Source organism: Macaca thibetana, chromosome 7 (assembly GCF_024542745.1).
Source record: "Macaca thibetana thibetana isolate TM-01 chromosome 7, ASM2454274v1, whole genome shotgun sequence".
Classification (NCBI taxonomy): Eukaryota; Metazoa; Chordata; class Mammalia; order Primates; family Cercopithecidae; genus Macaca; species Macaca thibetana.
Genome location: NC_065584.1, coordinates 84,720,522 through 84,736,952, shown reverse-complemented (window position 1 = coordinate 84,736,952; position 16,431 = coordinate 84,720,522). Strand labels below are relative to the sequence as shown.

Sequence of the window (16,431 nt, the reverse complement as noted above, 5' to 3'; positions counted from 1 at the left end):
TGTTTGTTTGTTTTTTGTTTTTAAGGGAAAAAAGTTCTATTAAAAGAAAGCTTGGAAACCACCAATCTAGGTTATCCTGAACAATTAATCTATGTAACACTGAAAGAAAGTTTCGCTCAGATTCCATGAAGGAAGGTAACTGGGTAAATTACTTAAGTAATTTGAGTCTTAATATCTTTCTTTTTAGACAGCGTTTTGCTTTGTCACCCAGGTTGGAGTGCAGTGGCATGATCATGGCTCACTGCAGCCTCAGCCTCCAGGGCTCAAGTAATCCTCCCACCCTGGTCTTCCCAAAGTGCTGAGATTAAGGTATAAACCACTGTGCCCGAGTCTCAAATGTCATGATTGAGAAAAAGGAGGGGCTGCACTAGATGATTTCTAAATTTCCTACCAGAATTAAGATCAACTAGGCAGCTGGGGACAGTGGCTCACGCCGGTAATACCAGCACTGGGGGAGGCTGAGGCGGGCGGATCACGAAGTCAGGAGATTGAGACCATCTTAACACGGTGAAACTCCGTCTCTACTAAAAATACAAAAAATTAGCCGGGTGTGGTGGCAGACGCCTGTAGTCTCAGCCACTCGGGAGGCTGAGGCAGGAGAATGGTGTGAACCCGGGAGGCGGAGCTTGCAGTGAGCCGAGATTGCGTCACTGCACTCCAGCCTGGGCGACAGAGCAAGACTCCATCTCAAAGAAGAAAAAAAAAAAAAGATCAACTATGTAGAGTAGCAATACTAATAACAATGAGAACCAGTTTAGAAAATAGCAGGAAGATAATTATATTCCAGATATTTAATCAGCTAGATTGGACTCAATTTTAATACAGTACAAAAGGTTTAAATGATCCACAAAATCATGTTCTATAGTAATAGCGCAAATAAAGCAGGTTGTATGCAGCTCTAATCCCAGATCTTTTTTTTTTTTTTTTTTTTTGAGACGGAGTCTCGCTCTGTCACCCAGGCTGGAGTGCAGTGGCCGGATCTCAGCTCACTGCAAGCTCCGCCTCCCGGGTTCATGCCATTCTCCTGCCTCAGCCTCCCGAGTAGCTGGGACTACAGGCGCCTGCCACCTCGCCTGGCTAAGTTTTTGTATTTTTAGTAAAGACGGGGTTTCACTGTGTTAGCCAGGATGGTCTCGATCTCCTGACCTCGTGATCTGCCCATCTCGGCCTCCCAAAGTGCTGGGATTACAGGCTTGAGCCACCGCGCCCGGCCTTCTTTTTTTTTTTTTTTTTTAAGACGGAGTCTTGCTTGTCGCCCAGGCTGGAGTGCAATGGCACAAGCAATGGCACGATTTCGGTTCACTGCAACCTCTGCCTCCTGGGTTCAAGTGATTCTCCTGCCTCAGCTTCCTGAGTAACTGGCATTACAGGCGCCTACCACCATGCCCAGCTAATTTTTGTATTTTTAGTAGAGACGGGGTTTTGCCACATTGGCCAGGCTGGTTTCGAACTCCCGACCTTGTGATCTGCCCACCTCGGCCTCCCAAAGTGCTGAGATTACAGATGTAAGCCACCATGCCCGGCTTTCTCTCTTATTTCTATATACTTTCAATCTAAAATGAACTAGGCAAATGCTTCTGTAATAATAAGTAAAAAATCAAAATGAGGCTGGTCGTGGTGGCTCACGCCTGCAATCCCAGCATTTTGAGAGGCCGAGGTGGGTGGATCACGAGGTCAGGAGTACGACTAGCCTGGCCAATATGGTAAAACCCTGTCTGTACTAAAAATACAAAAAAAAATTAGCTGGGTGTGGTGGCGCACGCCTGTAGTCCCAGCTACTCAGGGGGCTGAGGCAGAAGAATCGCTCGAACCTGGGAGGCAAGGTTGCAGTGAGCTGAGATGGTGCTACTGCACTCCAGCCTGGGCGACAGAGCGAGACTCCATCTCAAAAAAATAAAACAAAAACAAAATGAAACTAATGAAATCAATTAGAAGACTACACATATTTTGTAAAACTTTACTTCATGATCATGTGATTAAAAGGACCTCTGAGTATATACCATTTCATATCTGGGTAAGTGAAGAAAGATTTGTGTTACGGTTGTTCATACAAGATATATGATTAAGATACATAGTAACAGGTCAGACTCTTTAGCAAACATTTGAAGTTATTTGTAAGACAGTAGTGCAGTGAAATGAAATAATCATTTCATAATTCAGTGATCTGAAATAGGCTAAATTATGAGTAAAACCAAAATAAAAAGTTTTCATAAATGTTAGGCAAAGTTCCTTCGCAAGTATCAATGAAAGAAGCTAATTTATCACACACACACCAAAAAAAAAAAAAAAAAAAAAAAAAAAAAGCCATGTACAAAGTTGGTCAGAGATAAACGTGTTAAAGTCAAGGCTGGGTGCAGTAGCTCACGCCTGTAATCCCAGCACTTTGGGAGGCTGAGGCGGGCGGATCACGAGGTCAGGAGATCGAGACCATGGTAAAATCCCGTCTCTACTAAAAATACAAAAAATTAGCTGGGCATGGTGCCGGGCGCCTGTAGTCCCAGCTACCCGGGAGGCTGAGGCAGGGGAATCACGTGAACCCGGAAGGCGGAGCTTGCAGTGATCTGAGATCGTGCTAGTGCACTCCAGCCTGGGTGACAGAGCCAGACTCTGTCTCAAAAATAAAGCAAGTCAAATAACTGAGTTGCAATTTTAAAATTAGTATGTACAAGCAAAATAGCCTCTTTACCTACCTACTATGAACTATATGCTATTTATTGGATTGTCATTTTTGATACTGTAAAACTGCAGTGATAGGATTTCTGGATGATTACTCCTCTGGAAGAACTCTTAGTAAGTCATCAAAGATATCTGAAGAAATGAGCAGGGCTGTTCAGAAAGTTTTGGTCACCACTGTTTTGCAATAAAAGTGAAAAATGGAGGGGTCTTAGAAATGAAACAAGAAATTAGTCAGCAATGCAAAATATAAAGAGATGAGGAATCTCTAATTCCTTGGAAAGAGCTGATGTGATGCAGACAAACTTCTGAGAAAGGTTATACCTTCTATTACAAGAACATGGTCACAATGAATGTCTTAGGCCAGATGTTAGTAACCCATGTAGACAGTGAGCGCTTTAGCTAAGGGTGGAACCAATACTGATAACAGGCTAATAAATATATTTCAGGATTCGAAAAACAAGTCAGGGTAAATATTAGATTTCCAAGAGTCCAAAGCCAGAAGTCTTCACAGAAAGGAAAAGGCAGTTGCTAGACAATGCAGGATATATTAAAGTGCAGAATGTTTAAGGGTTATAGATGAAATAGTTCTTCATCCTAGAAAACAAAATACTGGGCAGGATTTGTGGGACCAAAGTAAGGTAGCCAGACATCGAAGAAAAGCCTGTGGCTAAAAGGTAACCTTAGGTGTGAATAAGAAGCAGGAATGAAGAGAATACAGACCTGGAAACAATACCAAACCTAAATCTGACTCATGTTAGACCTGTAAGTAAGTTACATAGTGTTTCTCTACAATTTCAGCATCCAGGTTTTAACATGGAGAAAAAGGAATGAGGGGCATACTCTATAAGCCAAAGGCTAGCTAAAGTCACCTTTGTTAAAGAATCAATATTCTGAATATCCATTTTAAAATGTATTTTCTTAGTGTGAGCTGTTTTTGAAAAAATTAAGGACAGTAATAATTTTTGTACACACAGTCATGATATGGAAGAAAATTCAGATAATTTCTGACTATGGTAGGTGGATAATGAGTCCCAACACCTTAGAAAAATCTGAAGAAAGTGATGGAGACATAAGAGGGAAAGTGGTGGCTCAAGCCTGTAATCCCACACTTTGGGAGGCCGAGATGGGTGGATCACGAGGTCAGGAGATCGAGACCATCCTGGCTAACACGGTGAAACCCCGTCTTACTAAGAAAACAAAAAATAGCCGGGCGAGGTGGCAGCGCCTGTAGTCCCAGCTACTTGAGGCCGGAGAATGGCGTGAACCCGGGAGGCGGAGCTTGCAGTGAGCTGAGATCCGGCCACTGCACTCCAGCCTGGGCTACAGAGCGAGACTCCGTCTCAAAAAAAAAAAAAAAAAAAAAAAAAAAAAAAAAAAAAAAGAGGGAAAGTCAGACAGGATTTTATAAACCAATTATTTCTTTGAGACAGGGTTTCACTCTGTTGCCTGCCACCTTGATCTCTAGGGCCCAAGCAATCTTCCCACCTCATCCTCCCGAGTAGCTGGGACCACAGGCATGTGCCATCACAGGCAGCTAATGTTTTCTATTTTTTTGTACAGATAGGACTCGCTATGTTGCTTAGGCCAGAATCCTGGGAGATCCTCCCACCTCAGCATCCCAAAGTGCTAGGATCACAGATGTGAGACACCATACCTGGGCAAACCAATTCTTCCTTCCTATTTGGGATTTTGCCAATAGCACATAAATAGGAGGATGCTGGAATACAAACCAAAGATCTTGATAAATTGCAACACTGAAAAACTCTTCCTTCAGTTAGTCATTCATAAAATGAATTGGTCAACAGATCCACTCAGGGAGTTTTTAAAAAATGTAGTCCCAGGACTCCCATTTCTTGAGATTCTTTGGGTAGAGGCCAGGAATCCATATTCTTAAACATAATAATATTAAAACAAACAAACAAAAAATCCCCCTCAGGTTCCGAAAGTGTTTAGAAAAATGTTAGTAGGAAACTTAACCAAAATTTATTAGTCAAGAAAGAACCCCAAAACATCCAAAGCTAACAAATAAGCTGCCACTGCAATGGCATACTGGCATATGGCAGACTGAGATACTACACCTGGAAGAATCTGATGTCTGGGCAAACACTAGGGTTAATGCTGATCCAACGAAGCACTGATAGAACTCCAAATGGCCACTCCATTCAGGACCTTAACTAAATGTTGTACAACATCTATAATGGGATTCTTATCTAAGCCAAGATCAGAGGTAGGAAAGTTTATGGCATAAAGGACACTGAAGAGCATGTAAGGAAATGATGAGCGGTACTCTACAATTTACTACATTTATGCTTTTCAATTTATTTTTTACCTTTTTTTTTTTTTTTTTTTAACCTCTGGGTTATTTTTTTTTTCCTCCATCAATTATTAGCCATGGGCAGGGTCTGACGACATAAAGCACTGAAAAGACTGGCTACCCTTACTCTAAATCTTTGCTTTTGAAATCTATTTCAGAAATCATTTCTCATTTTCATTTCAAATTATATTAAGAACTGAGAGCCTCTTTTTTTTTTTTTTTTTTTTTTTTTTTAGAGAGAGCTCCTTATCAAATCACGGTCCTATTAAGAAATTTCAATGGTTCCCCCATTACCTATAGAACTAAAAAAAAAAAAAAACCCTCATAGCCTTATCGGCCTGGCATTTAAAGCCCTCTGTATATCACCCTAATCTACCTTTTAATAGTCTACCTTGACAATAGTCTGCTATTCTCAAATGTGAAATACTCTACTCAGGCTAGTCTACTACCTTTCCTTTAAAAATACCATATACATTCCTATGTCTCTGCCTTTGTTCCTTCCTAAAAATATCTTTTTGTATCTTCTCTGCCAAACCATTTCTAAGACTCAGCTCAAATCCTATACCTCTTTATGAGGCTTTCTCTAATCACTGTAGTCCTCAGAGCTCTTCCACTCTTTTGGGTCCCTATGTCTCTATCACTGTCACATACTATCTTCTATTGTTCTATTTATGTGCAATTGTTCTCTCTTCCTAACAGACTTTATGCTGTGCTAACTCCCAACATACTCTCACATGGAGATATGTACGCAGTAGGAATTCAATAAATTTTTGTTTTTAGTTTTATGTGAGAAGAAATACTGACAATTTTGTAAGAGCTTTCTATTTCCTCCTGGCTTTAAAACCGGGGGGGAAAGGGCACAGAGAGTAAAGTGGATCAGCTGAGGGTCTATTACTCTCATATTTAAGGAGAAAAGAGGTCCCTAAGGAACTTACTAATTCCAAAGTATTTTCTTACTTAAAGATTTCTAAAAATGTCTTTCTGGGTCTAAGACTAGGATCAAGAAAAACAGGGACTGAGTAAAACATGACCTTAAAACTAGGCTCAAAGGCCCTCTATTTTCTCTAACCTTTTGGATAATTTCTTTCCCACCATTAAATATCTTCTAAAAAATATATTTCCATGAAGATTCTATCGCTGCTCAGCCTTTTGACTAAAATCAAGTGTAGTCCACGAAGGAATTCTATATTACTCAGAAGAGCTGGAAACTTCCATACATCCTAAAAATACTGATTATGGTGGATTCCGCACCCCCTCAACATTACGAATTATTCAAAATACTTGTTAAGTTACGCATTGATTTAATAAATCTACTAACAATCCACATGTCTTATATACATATTAAATATCCCTTTCCCAAAATGTTTGGGATAACAAGTGTTTTAGATTTTGAATTTTTGAATATCTGCATTATACTTTCTGATTCAGCATCCCTAATCTGAAAACCCAAAATCTGAAATGCTCTAATGAGCATTTCCTTTGAGTGTCCTGTGAATGCTTAAAAAGTTTTGGGTCTTTGGATTAGGCATGCTCAACCTGTACATGTTCTTCTGAAAGTATACTGACTTAGACAGGGAGTACCCAAAAGACAAAGTCTATATTATAGACTTCTGCTTGAGATATCATGCAAAATTGGGTGCTTATTATTATATATATTTTTTGAGACAGAGTCTTGCTCTATTGTCCAGGCTGGAGTGCAATGGTGCAATCTCGGTTCACTGCAACCTCCGCCTCCCGGGTTCAAGCTATTCTCCTGTCTTAGCCTCCAGAGTCACTGGGATTACAGGTGCCTGCCACCACACCCGGCTAATTTTTGTATTTAAGAGACGTGGTTTCGCTATGTTGACCAGGCTGGTCTGGAACTACTGACCTCAGGTGATCCGCCTGCCTCGGCCTCCCAAAGTGCTGGGATTACAGGCGTGAGCCACCGCGTCCAGCCTGGGTGCTTAATATTTTTTATAATGTGAAGAAATTAATTAATCTTGCCTGAACCAATCCCATATACTAGGTTAGAGCTCTCTATTATAATATGCTCACATAATACTCTGGGTTGCCTTGCACAGCAGCCAATACAACTGTAACTAATGTCCATCTCCTCACTAGACTAAGTTTCTTGGGGCTGAGACTTCTTTCTTTACTATATTCCTAGTGTCTAGCATGTGCCTGGTATACAAGTACACAATAAAAATCTGTTGATTAGACCACAGCAGATGCCCAATTCGGGGAGATGACTGAATGTGTTAACATGTAATATACACAGTTGGTGAGGAGATGAAAAAGAGCTGACTGTTGCCAAATTCAGAGGTAGAAGAGTTGAAGAGGTACAGATGAGAAGAAAAATCACACTGCTTTGTAAAACACTGAGAAGGTAACACAATATATAGGTGAAAGCAGACTTCAAAAAGGGTGTATACTTTCCATGAGAAACAGATGTCAAATATCAATGTCACAGAATTTCCCTGGGACTTTCATGGAGGCTTGGCATGAAAGGAGGTGTAACTACCTCCCCCCACCAACTACGCAGGATTGACAAAACAGCGCAGTGGGGAGGGAGATACGTACTGGGCGAATGTCTGCTGAGCTCCAGCTCTGGTCTCTCCAGGCTGCTCTGAAAGTCAGGAGGCAGCAGGGAAGCCACTCCCTCAGGATGGATCATCTCGTCCTCCGACTCAGCTGAAGCTTCTGCAAAGTACAGATCGGGTCGGGGCAGGGAGGGAGTGAAGGACTCAGCATGTAGGAATATGTAGAGGAGTGAAGGAGGTCAGCAAAGTCACAGATACAGAGATACATACCAAAAAGAGCACCATATACAAAGAAAAAACTCCCTGGGATTCAGCACTACTTCATCTAAATGGTAGCTTAATTTACTTATAACTCTTCCTGTTGGCAGGAATCCTCTTCTAACAAGACAGTCAAATTAAGTGTCCTCTTCCCTGACAAAAGTAAATAGTAAATCACTTGGCTTCATGGGCTATGAAAGCAAGTAAGTAGCAGTCTCAGCCTCACTTATTTTTGAAATTGCCTAGTTAGACAGGCCTATCTACTCGGTGACAGGGCTAAGAATGACGAACTCCTTGTTAAAAGTGACAATCTGGGCTTACCTTCAAGTTCTGCAGCTTCTCGAGCTTCACGTTCCAGACGCTGCCTAAGTAGCTCCTGCTGCTTTTCCAGATACTGTTTTATGAAACTGTTCTGGCTCATTTCCTCACCAATCTGTGTAGAGGAAATGAAAAAAGAGGGTCTAGGAAAACAAACCAGGAAAATGCAAAGAAGAAAATTCCATGGAGCAAAGTTGGACCCAAGAAAGATAACTAAAATGTTGGGAAGCTCTTCTCTAAGTTGGTTCTATATTGCAGAAAAGAATAGCCTTGAGTCACAAAAAAAAGGGCAAAAAGAAAGCTGCATATAATTTTTTGTTTTAAATACTCAGTTTCCAAAGAGTGATATTGGTACACAAATTACTTTTTTTAATTTTTATTTTCTAAGACAGAGTTTCACTCTGTTGCCCAGGCTGGAGTGCAGTGGCGTGATCTCAGCACACTGCAACCTCTGCCTCCTGACTTCAAATGATTCTCCTGCCTCAGCCTCCTGAGTAGCTGGGATTACAGGTGTGTGCCACCACACTTGGCTAATTTTTGTATTTTTAGTAGAGACGGAGTTTCACTATGTTGGTCAGACTGGTCTCAAACTCCTGACCTCAAGTGATCCACCCGCCTCAGCCTTCCAAAGTGCTGGGATTACAGGTGTGAGCCACCGTGCCCAGCCACAAATAACCTTAAATTAAAATTCCTGTAATTATACCTTTTAGGCTAAATTCCTAGATTACGTGGAACATTATCTAAAGGGTAATCTAAAATTTCCTTTTGGTAGTATCAAGACTGAAGCATGGTAGCTCACATCTGCAATTCCAGTACTTTGGGAGGCTGAAGTGGGAAGACTGCTTGAGCTCAGGAGTTCGAGACCAGCTTCAGCAACATGGTGAAACCCATCTCTACCAAAAATACAAAAAGCTGGGCATATTGTGGTGTGAGTTTGTCATCCTGGCTACTCAGAAGGTGGTAGGTGCAGTGAGCCGAGATCGTGCCACTGCACTCCAGCCTGGGTTTAAACAAGACTCCATCTCAAGAAAAAAAAAAAAAAAAAAAAGCCAGTTCCTCCAAAAGATCAATCGTTACCTAGTCAGGAAACATTTCTTTTTTTCTTCGAGGTGGAGTATCACTCTGTCACCCAGGCTGGAGAACAATGGCGTGATCTCGGCTTGCTGCAACCTCTGCTTCCCGGGTTCAAGTCATTCTCCTGCCTCAGCCTCCCAAGTAGCTGGGATTACAGACATGTGCCACCATACCCAGCTCATTTTTGCATTTTTAGTAAAGACGGGGTTTTGCCATGTTGGTCAGGCTAGTCTCAAACTCCTGACCTCAGATGATCCACCCGCCTTGGCCTCCCAAAGTGCTAGCATTACAGGTGTGAGCCACAATGCCGGGCCTCATATCCAGGAAACATTTTATCAAAGGTCTCCAAAATCCAAGTATAGTATTTAAAAGCATGAAATTAAGAGACTAAGAAAAGGGATATCCACTGAGCATTTAGACAAAGTTGTAACTCCATTTTGTATAGGTGAAAGGAAATCCTTGGTAACAGGAGCTTATGTCTTTTCCTATTTTTTTTCTGTAATAGATTCCCAAGTTGCTCTTCTGACCTCCAGCTTTCTCTTCACAAGTTCTCCTCCCTAGAACCTTCTTGCTTAGCAAGTCCTATTTAGAACTCCCCAAAAAGCAAAAAAAACCTGAATACTTTCTAGTCATTAAGTCATGTTTCCTAAACATAGTAAATGTTTATTTTCAACTAAAGTAGAAATCAGCCTCTTGGCACTCAATGGACATTGCCTAAGGGTGGGTTGCATGTATTACAGAATAGGCATGTTTGCTGCAAAACCCCTGTGTTAATAAAAGCAAAGCTTCAAAGACTAAAATGCAATGGGTAAAAAGAATACAATTAAGCTGATTAACTTATGCAGTTTCTTATGCTTGTTAAAGTACTTAATTGAACCTCTGAAAGCTGGCTAGATTATGATACTTACAGCTTAATGAGGTGATAACAAGGGAGTAGGAGGGCTCTCTTGTTTTCCACAGTATCCTGGGACTTCATCTAGTACTGAGGCTGCACACCACTGCTTTAACAAAGACTTGGATTTTTCCTTTAAGTATATGACACATTATAAAGAGGGGATTTTCAAAAACTGAAAGAAACTTTAAGAGACTGTGCAGCCTTATAATTTTTGGATTTTAACTGTGGAATAATTTAAAAGACATCTTATGCAGAAACTCAATAGTCAAAGCGGATAAAAGTAGATCTAATCTAGTTTAAGAGAGAAGTATGAGCCTTGCTTACTTGAGAAAAAGGTATTTATTTCCCCTAAGAAGCTCCCCAAAGCAGCTCCACAAAACCCCGAGAGCAGTTATAAACCCATGGGTTTAGTTTGACTTTTTCTCATATTACAGATAAGGAAATGGAGGAAACCAAGGCCTCCAAAGGTTAAGTTTCTTATCCTAAGTAAAGGAGCTATTAGTAATGCTTATGAATAAGTGCATTGAGTTAGTAGTTAACACTAGTAATGGTGGGTGACTTACACAGGATTGAATCCTTGGTAAATCTACATCAACAAGAGTTCTTAATTAGCAACTATTTTCCTACACTGTCACATTGGTGGTCTACTTCATATCTATACTCAAAGACATCAACTACCTTTCCTAAATTCATGGCAGATAAATGACTTCAGATCTCTGTACTACACGTAATTAATGGAAGCCACACCTTTCTGCACATACCATTTCAATTATTATAAACTAATAGCGCCTTTGATTCTGTTCTTTACTCCAGGCCCTTGTATACAACTGGGTGATTCAAATTCAACTGTCCTGGTTTGAGAACATTTCTGACCAAGGGAACTTAGGAAAATAGTCGTGAGGAATTAAGCATGAAATATACAACACCACGTCCTGCCATGTGTCTGTATATCCAAAGAGCCCACTCCATTGAATAAACCTTTCTCACCTGGGAATTTGGCTGGAATGCAGCATGGGGTGTTGAGTGTTTCTGTAAATTTTCTAGCATTAGTGCCTGGTATAGAGAAGGGTAAAAGTCAGAAATGATGAGGAAAAAAAAAGAAAAACTCCCACCTCTACCACAACCTCTTAATTAAATGCAATGACTTAAATACACACAATTAAACTGTATTCCTCTTCCAGGGACCTGAAAATCCTTTACTGACACTGTTCTCATTCATCACCAGAAGACCCTTAAAGGTAGCCACGGTTACTGTTACTAAACGTACAGATATAAAATGCAGGCACACAGAATCAGTGACCTGGCTATGTCACAATATCAGTAATAGAACCAGTACTAAAATCCCTGTTGTCTTCTGCACTTGTGCCAAGTGCCCCTTCTAAATCTGATCATGCAGGTAAAACTACTTAAAAATACTCAAACCAGCAGCCATGGGGCTCCTGGTTTTTGCCTGATGGAATTACTTGGTCAAAGGGTTACCCAGGACTAGAGTCAATTTGTATAATTTCCAGTACTGTGGCACCTAGATTTACCAAATTTACAAAATTTTCAAAGAGGAGGCTACAGAAGAAAATGACCAGAGACCCTGTGAACTGTGGCCTAACCTAGTCCGTCCATCCACACACACACACACACACACACACACACACACACAATCAGCTTCTGTATAAGCAACGGTCTGCCAACTCAACCCTGGAGCCAACCCAGACCTAATCTGCACTACCTGCCACGTATCCTATTGAACTCTAATTAAAACCAAGACATCCTCATCTTCCCTTCTTTAAACCAAACCTATACACTCGAATCGATCTACACCTACCTCATGACATTCCCACCTTAATCTACTTAAACTGATTCAAAATCCCCAATATGTATCAACCTGCCTCGCCTCTCTCACCAATATTCACCAAACTCTTAACTACCCAAATTGCCACTAGATGCCCTATAAATTAGACACCTCTCTCACCAAGTCCCTTCACATAAAGGTCTCTCTTCATCTCACCTCATCTAATCGAGCAGACATTTTACCCTACCCCAATCCTATTCCTGCAGATACCGATACCAACCCCATCCACCCCTCCGCGCAACTATACCCCTAACTCCGACCCAGCCCAACTCGCCCCCCTCAGGCCAGCAACGCCGTAGGTTGTAGTGGGATTTAACTCCTTCTGCAGCGCATGCGCCGAAACCACAGATACAAACAAGGAGGGGGTGGGGGAAGGAGGAAGGAGCTTAAGACACTCCTGGAGAGTAGTGCACACCCTCCCATTTGGGCTCGCGCTGCTGCCGTTAAGGCGGGAACCGGCGCGATCGCCATTCCAGCGCGAACCTCACCAACCACCGTGCGCGCGGATCCAGAGGCTCGCGCTGGCGGCCTGAGCGAGCTCGCGCCGAGCCCGGATACTGCGCCTGCGCCGCGGCAGAGGCTCGTCTCTACCGGGTCCGCTCTCCTCCGACACCCCAGCAACGCCGACTCCTCACCCCTTTGAGCCGCTTGACCAGGGCACTCTTCTGCCCGCTCTTGGCTAGGCCTCGCTGCTCCAGTGCGGCCTTCAGGTCGGTCACCCGCAGCGCCTGAAGAGGCTTCCCGTCCAGAGTCACCTCCTCCAGCTCCGCCATCTTGCGTGAGGTACTCGGGTCCGTCCCGACGGCTTCGGGCATCTTCGGTAATTTCCGCCAACGCCCTTCGAACGTACCGAGATGACCCCGCCCACTGCCATACTCTACCCCTCGATTACCACTCAGAACTCCCCGGCTTCCTCCGGATGTCCTCGGATATTTCCGTCTCCACATCGGCACCAATCAATTCTTTCCATCCGCCCTGCAGCTCCCCTATTCTCGCCCTGCTTTCAGGCTCGGTTTTCTTCGTCTTGCCGAAGCTTTGAATCGAATATATTCGGAAGCCCTCGACTCTGGTATAACCATAATCGGAGATGTTCGTTTATCTCCGGACCTAGAGATGAGGCGCTGGGGCTCTTGGGTGTTTGGGGCGGGTCCGAGGCCGGAAGTGCGTGGGCTGCCGGGCTGGCCCAGCTTAGGGTTTTCAGGAAATTTGGAAGCTGCAGCGGTAGTTGGAGTCTAAGGACTCCTGACAATCTTCGGGTGCCCTCCGAGAGAAAAGGGGAGGTAAGCGGGGTGGAAGTACCTCTATGGGCCGGGTCAGACTCGGTGTTTGCGGACTATCCTAATAGGGCAAGCCACCTACTTCTTAACGCAAACAGCTTCTGCCCTCTGTCCTCTGAATCCCAGCCACTCCCATCTTAGGCTTTTTTTTTGGTGGGGCCTGTGGAGGGGGGCGGAATCGGAATAACAAGCTCCGTGGCCTCCAAAGTGGGGAAGAGGCAGGCAGCGCCGTGTCTTCGGACCCAGACTATGAACTGATTTATGACGCTCAACTTGAGTTTGAGTTTGCGTTTGCCTTGGAAGCCGTGTGGCAAGATTCTGGGAAAATTCTCCATTTCTCCGAAGAAGAGAGTAAGTTCCCTTGGAGGAACTGCTTCCTGTAGGGCAAGAACTGAAAAATGCAAGCGCCCTGAACTTTTTTGGTACTTGAACTCATATTGTTTAGGGGCTTCTTTCTTTGTCACTAGCAATCCTCCAACTTGATGCAGAAGAAACACAAACAGTAAAATAGGTCACAGACAAATGGTTTAGAGATTTAAGAGATATGTTAGAGATTTAAGAGACTGAAAACTATTGAAGTCAAATAGGCTGATCTTTCCGTTGCATTCATGATGCAAAATTAATGTCAAGGCGCCGGGCGCGGTGGCTCATGCCTATAAGCACTTTGGGAGGCCGAGGCAGGCGGATCACTTGAGGTCAGGAATTGGAGACCAATCTGGCCAATATGGTGAAACCCCGTCTCTAGTAAAAATACAAACAAATTAGCCGGGCGTATGCCTATATTCCCAGCTGCTCGGGAGGCTGAGGCAGGAGAATTGCTTGAACCCGGGAAGCGGAGGTTGAAGTGAGCTGAGATCACGCCATTGCACTCCAGCCTGGGCGACAGAGCAAGACTCCGTCTCAAAAATAAATAAATAAATAAATAAATAGCAAGGCACCAATAGATGCCATACTAAAAAAAAAAATTTTTTTTTGTCACTCCACTCTGGGTCACTCCACTCTGAACCAGGCTAGAGTGCAGTGGTGTGATCAGGGCTCACTACAGCCTCAACCTCCCGGGCTCAGGTGATCCTCCTACCTCAGCCTCCTAAGTAGCTAGGACTACAGTTAGGCACCTCTACGCCCAACGAGTTTTTAAATTTTTTGTAGAGATGAGGTTTTGCCATGTTGCCCAGGCTGGTCTTGAACAACTGGATTCAAGCTATCCTCTTGCCTCGGCCTCCCAAAGTGCTGAGATTACTTTGGAAGTGCAAGAGCCACTGTGTCTGGCCCGTACTAAATATTAAGGGCAATTGTTTAAAAACATGGATTGTCATGAAGTAGTGTAACAGTTGTTAGATCTCTAAGCCAACAAACCAACTGGACTCTCTTTAAAGTCTCAAACACCCGGGCTTCTGGTTCTTTTACTGCGTTACCTTATTTTGAGCAAGGCTCTTACTCTGCTCTTTAACTTTTTCTGGTGCTTTACAGGAAATGTAAGGAGGTAACAAATGTTATGAAGTTCTTGGCATATTTCAGAGGCTTATATGCACATTGAAACCTCTTTCATCATAAATAATTTTTTTTCTTCCCCCACTGTTGATAGCTACAAAACAACTAGCATCAGCCTTGACCAGCTGCACGTACTAGATTTTAAAATGTATGCTTTTTTGTTTTGGAGAAGATGTGATGGACCAACGTTAATCATTGTTTTTTTCTTTACCCAGCCTGGCACATAGAAGTAAGAGGGAGAGAGTGAACAAGAAATATATTGGTTATTTTTAGGTTCTTTATAAGAAAGATGGAGGGTGACAGTGGGTAGGGAAGAATGGGTTTGAAAAAGGCAGGCAAATAGGAAACGAAGTTATTTTTGGTGACTTCTCTAAGGTAGTTGGATAATCTAAATAAAAGACTTTATTAATTTTGGGTCTTTGAATTCATAAAAAGTAATTTTCTCTGTAGATGCTAATTGAGTGTGGTAAGATGTCTTGTTGCTTGAAAGTTGTATTTTCGTTGCTCTACCTGGAGAGCGTATAACAGTGCTTTTATGTTTCAGGATGCCACTGGAGTCATCCTCTTCAATGCCGCTATCCTTCCCATCTCTCTTACCCTCAGTACCACACAATACTAACCCTTCCCCTCCTCCGATGTCTTACATCACCTCCCAGGAGATGAAGTGTATTCTTCACTGGTTTGCCAATTGGTCAGGTCCCCAGCGTGAACGTTTCCTAGAGGACCTGGTAGCTAAGGCAGTGCCAGAAAAATTACAGCCATTGCTGGATAGTCTGGAGCAGCTTAGTGTGTCTGGGGCAGACCGACCACCTTCTATCTTTGAGTGTCAGCTACATCTTTGGGATCAGTGGTTTCGAGGCTGGGCTGAGCAGGAGCGCAATGAATTTGTCAGACAGCTGGAGTTCAGTGAGCCAGACTTCGTGGCAAAGTTTTACCAAGCAGTGGCTGCTACAGCTGGTAAGGACTGATAGGCATTCAGACCAAAGAAGATAACCATAGCTGATGGAGCCAAGGCCATGACTCTCTACAATGATAATTCAAATGTGTCATCTAAAGCTCTGGAACTGGTATTCAGACCAGCTGACTGAACTCACTGACCAGTATAGGCATGGTTATTTCAACAGTAATAGCATGTCAACTGGACTCCTATTTGTAAATATTATCAATCTAAGCAATCCCGCTTATCAGTCTACTAGTTTGCTTCTTTCCAAGAGATGTCAAATCCTCAAGAATTTGATGGCTTCTTCTGCAGCTATAACCAAAAAGAACCTACACATTATAACTCAGGCCCACTGCTGGCTCATGAAGTGTGTAAAGTAGAGCCCTCCTTCCCCAGAAATAAGACAGGACAATAAAAGGTGGCATTTTTATAATTTACCTGGATTCCATTGGCTGGTTTTACCACTCCTATCAGATTCTAGTGTAATTGTGTGATACCCAAACCATTAGTTTTCCCAGTAATGATTTAATAAAATTATGAAAAATCAGGAGAGGGAGATAATTAGTTGCTTCTTTCTCCACACTGAATCCAAATCACAATGACTTTTTTTTTTTTTTTTAAGAGATGAGTTGTCGCTCAAGTTTGGAGTGCAGTGGCATGATCATCAGTGAGTGTGAGATCACTGTAACCTCAAATTCTAGGCTCAAGTAATCTTTCTGCCTCAGTCTCCTGAGTATTCAGGACTACAGCCACGCACCACAATATTTTTAAATTATTTTGTAGATATGGGGGTCTTGCTACGTTTTCTAGTCTGGTCTTG

At 42.7% G+C, this 16,431-nt stretch overlaps 2 protein-coding genes and 1 long non-coding RNA gene across 9 annotated transcripts in view; 1 reads left to right on the top strand and 2 right to left on the bottom strand.

The window, feature by feature from the left end:
• Positions 1-13,179, bottom strand: part of ACIN1 (apoptotic chromatin condensation inducer 1) — a 37,555-nt gene extending 24,376 nt beyond the window's left edge. For 2 of the 7 annotated variants that reach the window (XM_050796405.1, XM_050796408.1), the window contains exons 1-4: positions 12,539-13,179; positions 11,045-11,110; positions 8,092-8,203; positions 7,553-7,672 (exon numbers count right to left, since the gene is read on the bottom strand). In XM_050796405.1, the coding sequence (XP_050652362.1) occupies positions 7,553-7,672; positions 8,092-8,203; positions 11,045-11,110; positions 12,539-12,850 (610 nt within the window). In that variant the 5' untranslated portion in view covers positions 12,851-13,179. The remainder of the gene's footprint in view (positions 1-7,552; positions 7,673-8,091; positions 8,204-11,044; positions 11,111-12,538) is intronic. The other 5 variants (XM_050796407.1, XM_050796406.1, XM_050796409.1 and 2 more) reach the window with 4 other exon arrangements.
• On the bottom strand, positions 1,214-5,308 carry LOC126958253 (uncharacterized). Its single transcript, XR_007727156.1, has 2 exons — positions 4,073-5,308; positions 1,214-3,764 (listed from the first exon to the last, which is right to left on the bottom strand). It is a non-coding gene; the product is annotated as an uncharacterized LOC126958253 (long non-coding RNA).
• On the top strand, positions 13,140-16,158 carry C7H14orf119 (chromosome 7 C14orf119 homolog). The gene is made up of 2 exons (XM_050796468.1): positions 13,140-13,183; positions 15,216-16,158. The coding sequence occupies exon 2, from the start codon at positions 15,217-15,219 to the stop codon at positions 15,637-15,639; it is 423 nt and encodes a 140-aa protein (XP_050652425.1). The 5' UTR covers positions 13,140-13,183; position 15,216; the 3' UTR covers positions 15,640-16,158.
• The last annotated feature ends 273 nt before the right edge of the window (positions 16,159-16,431 follow it).

What these genes read in the sequence shown, in the direction of transcription:
- C7H14orf119 (XM_050796468.1), top strand. Translation starts at nt 15,217, where the DNA reads ATGCCACTGGAGTCATCCTCTTCAATGCCGCTATCCTTCCCATCTCTC.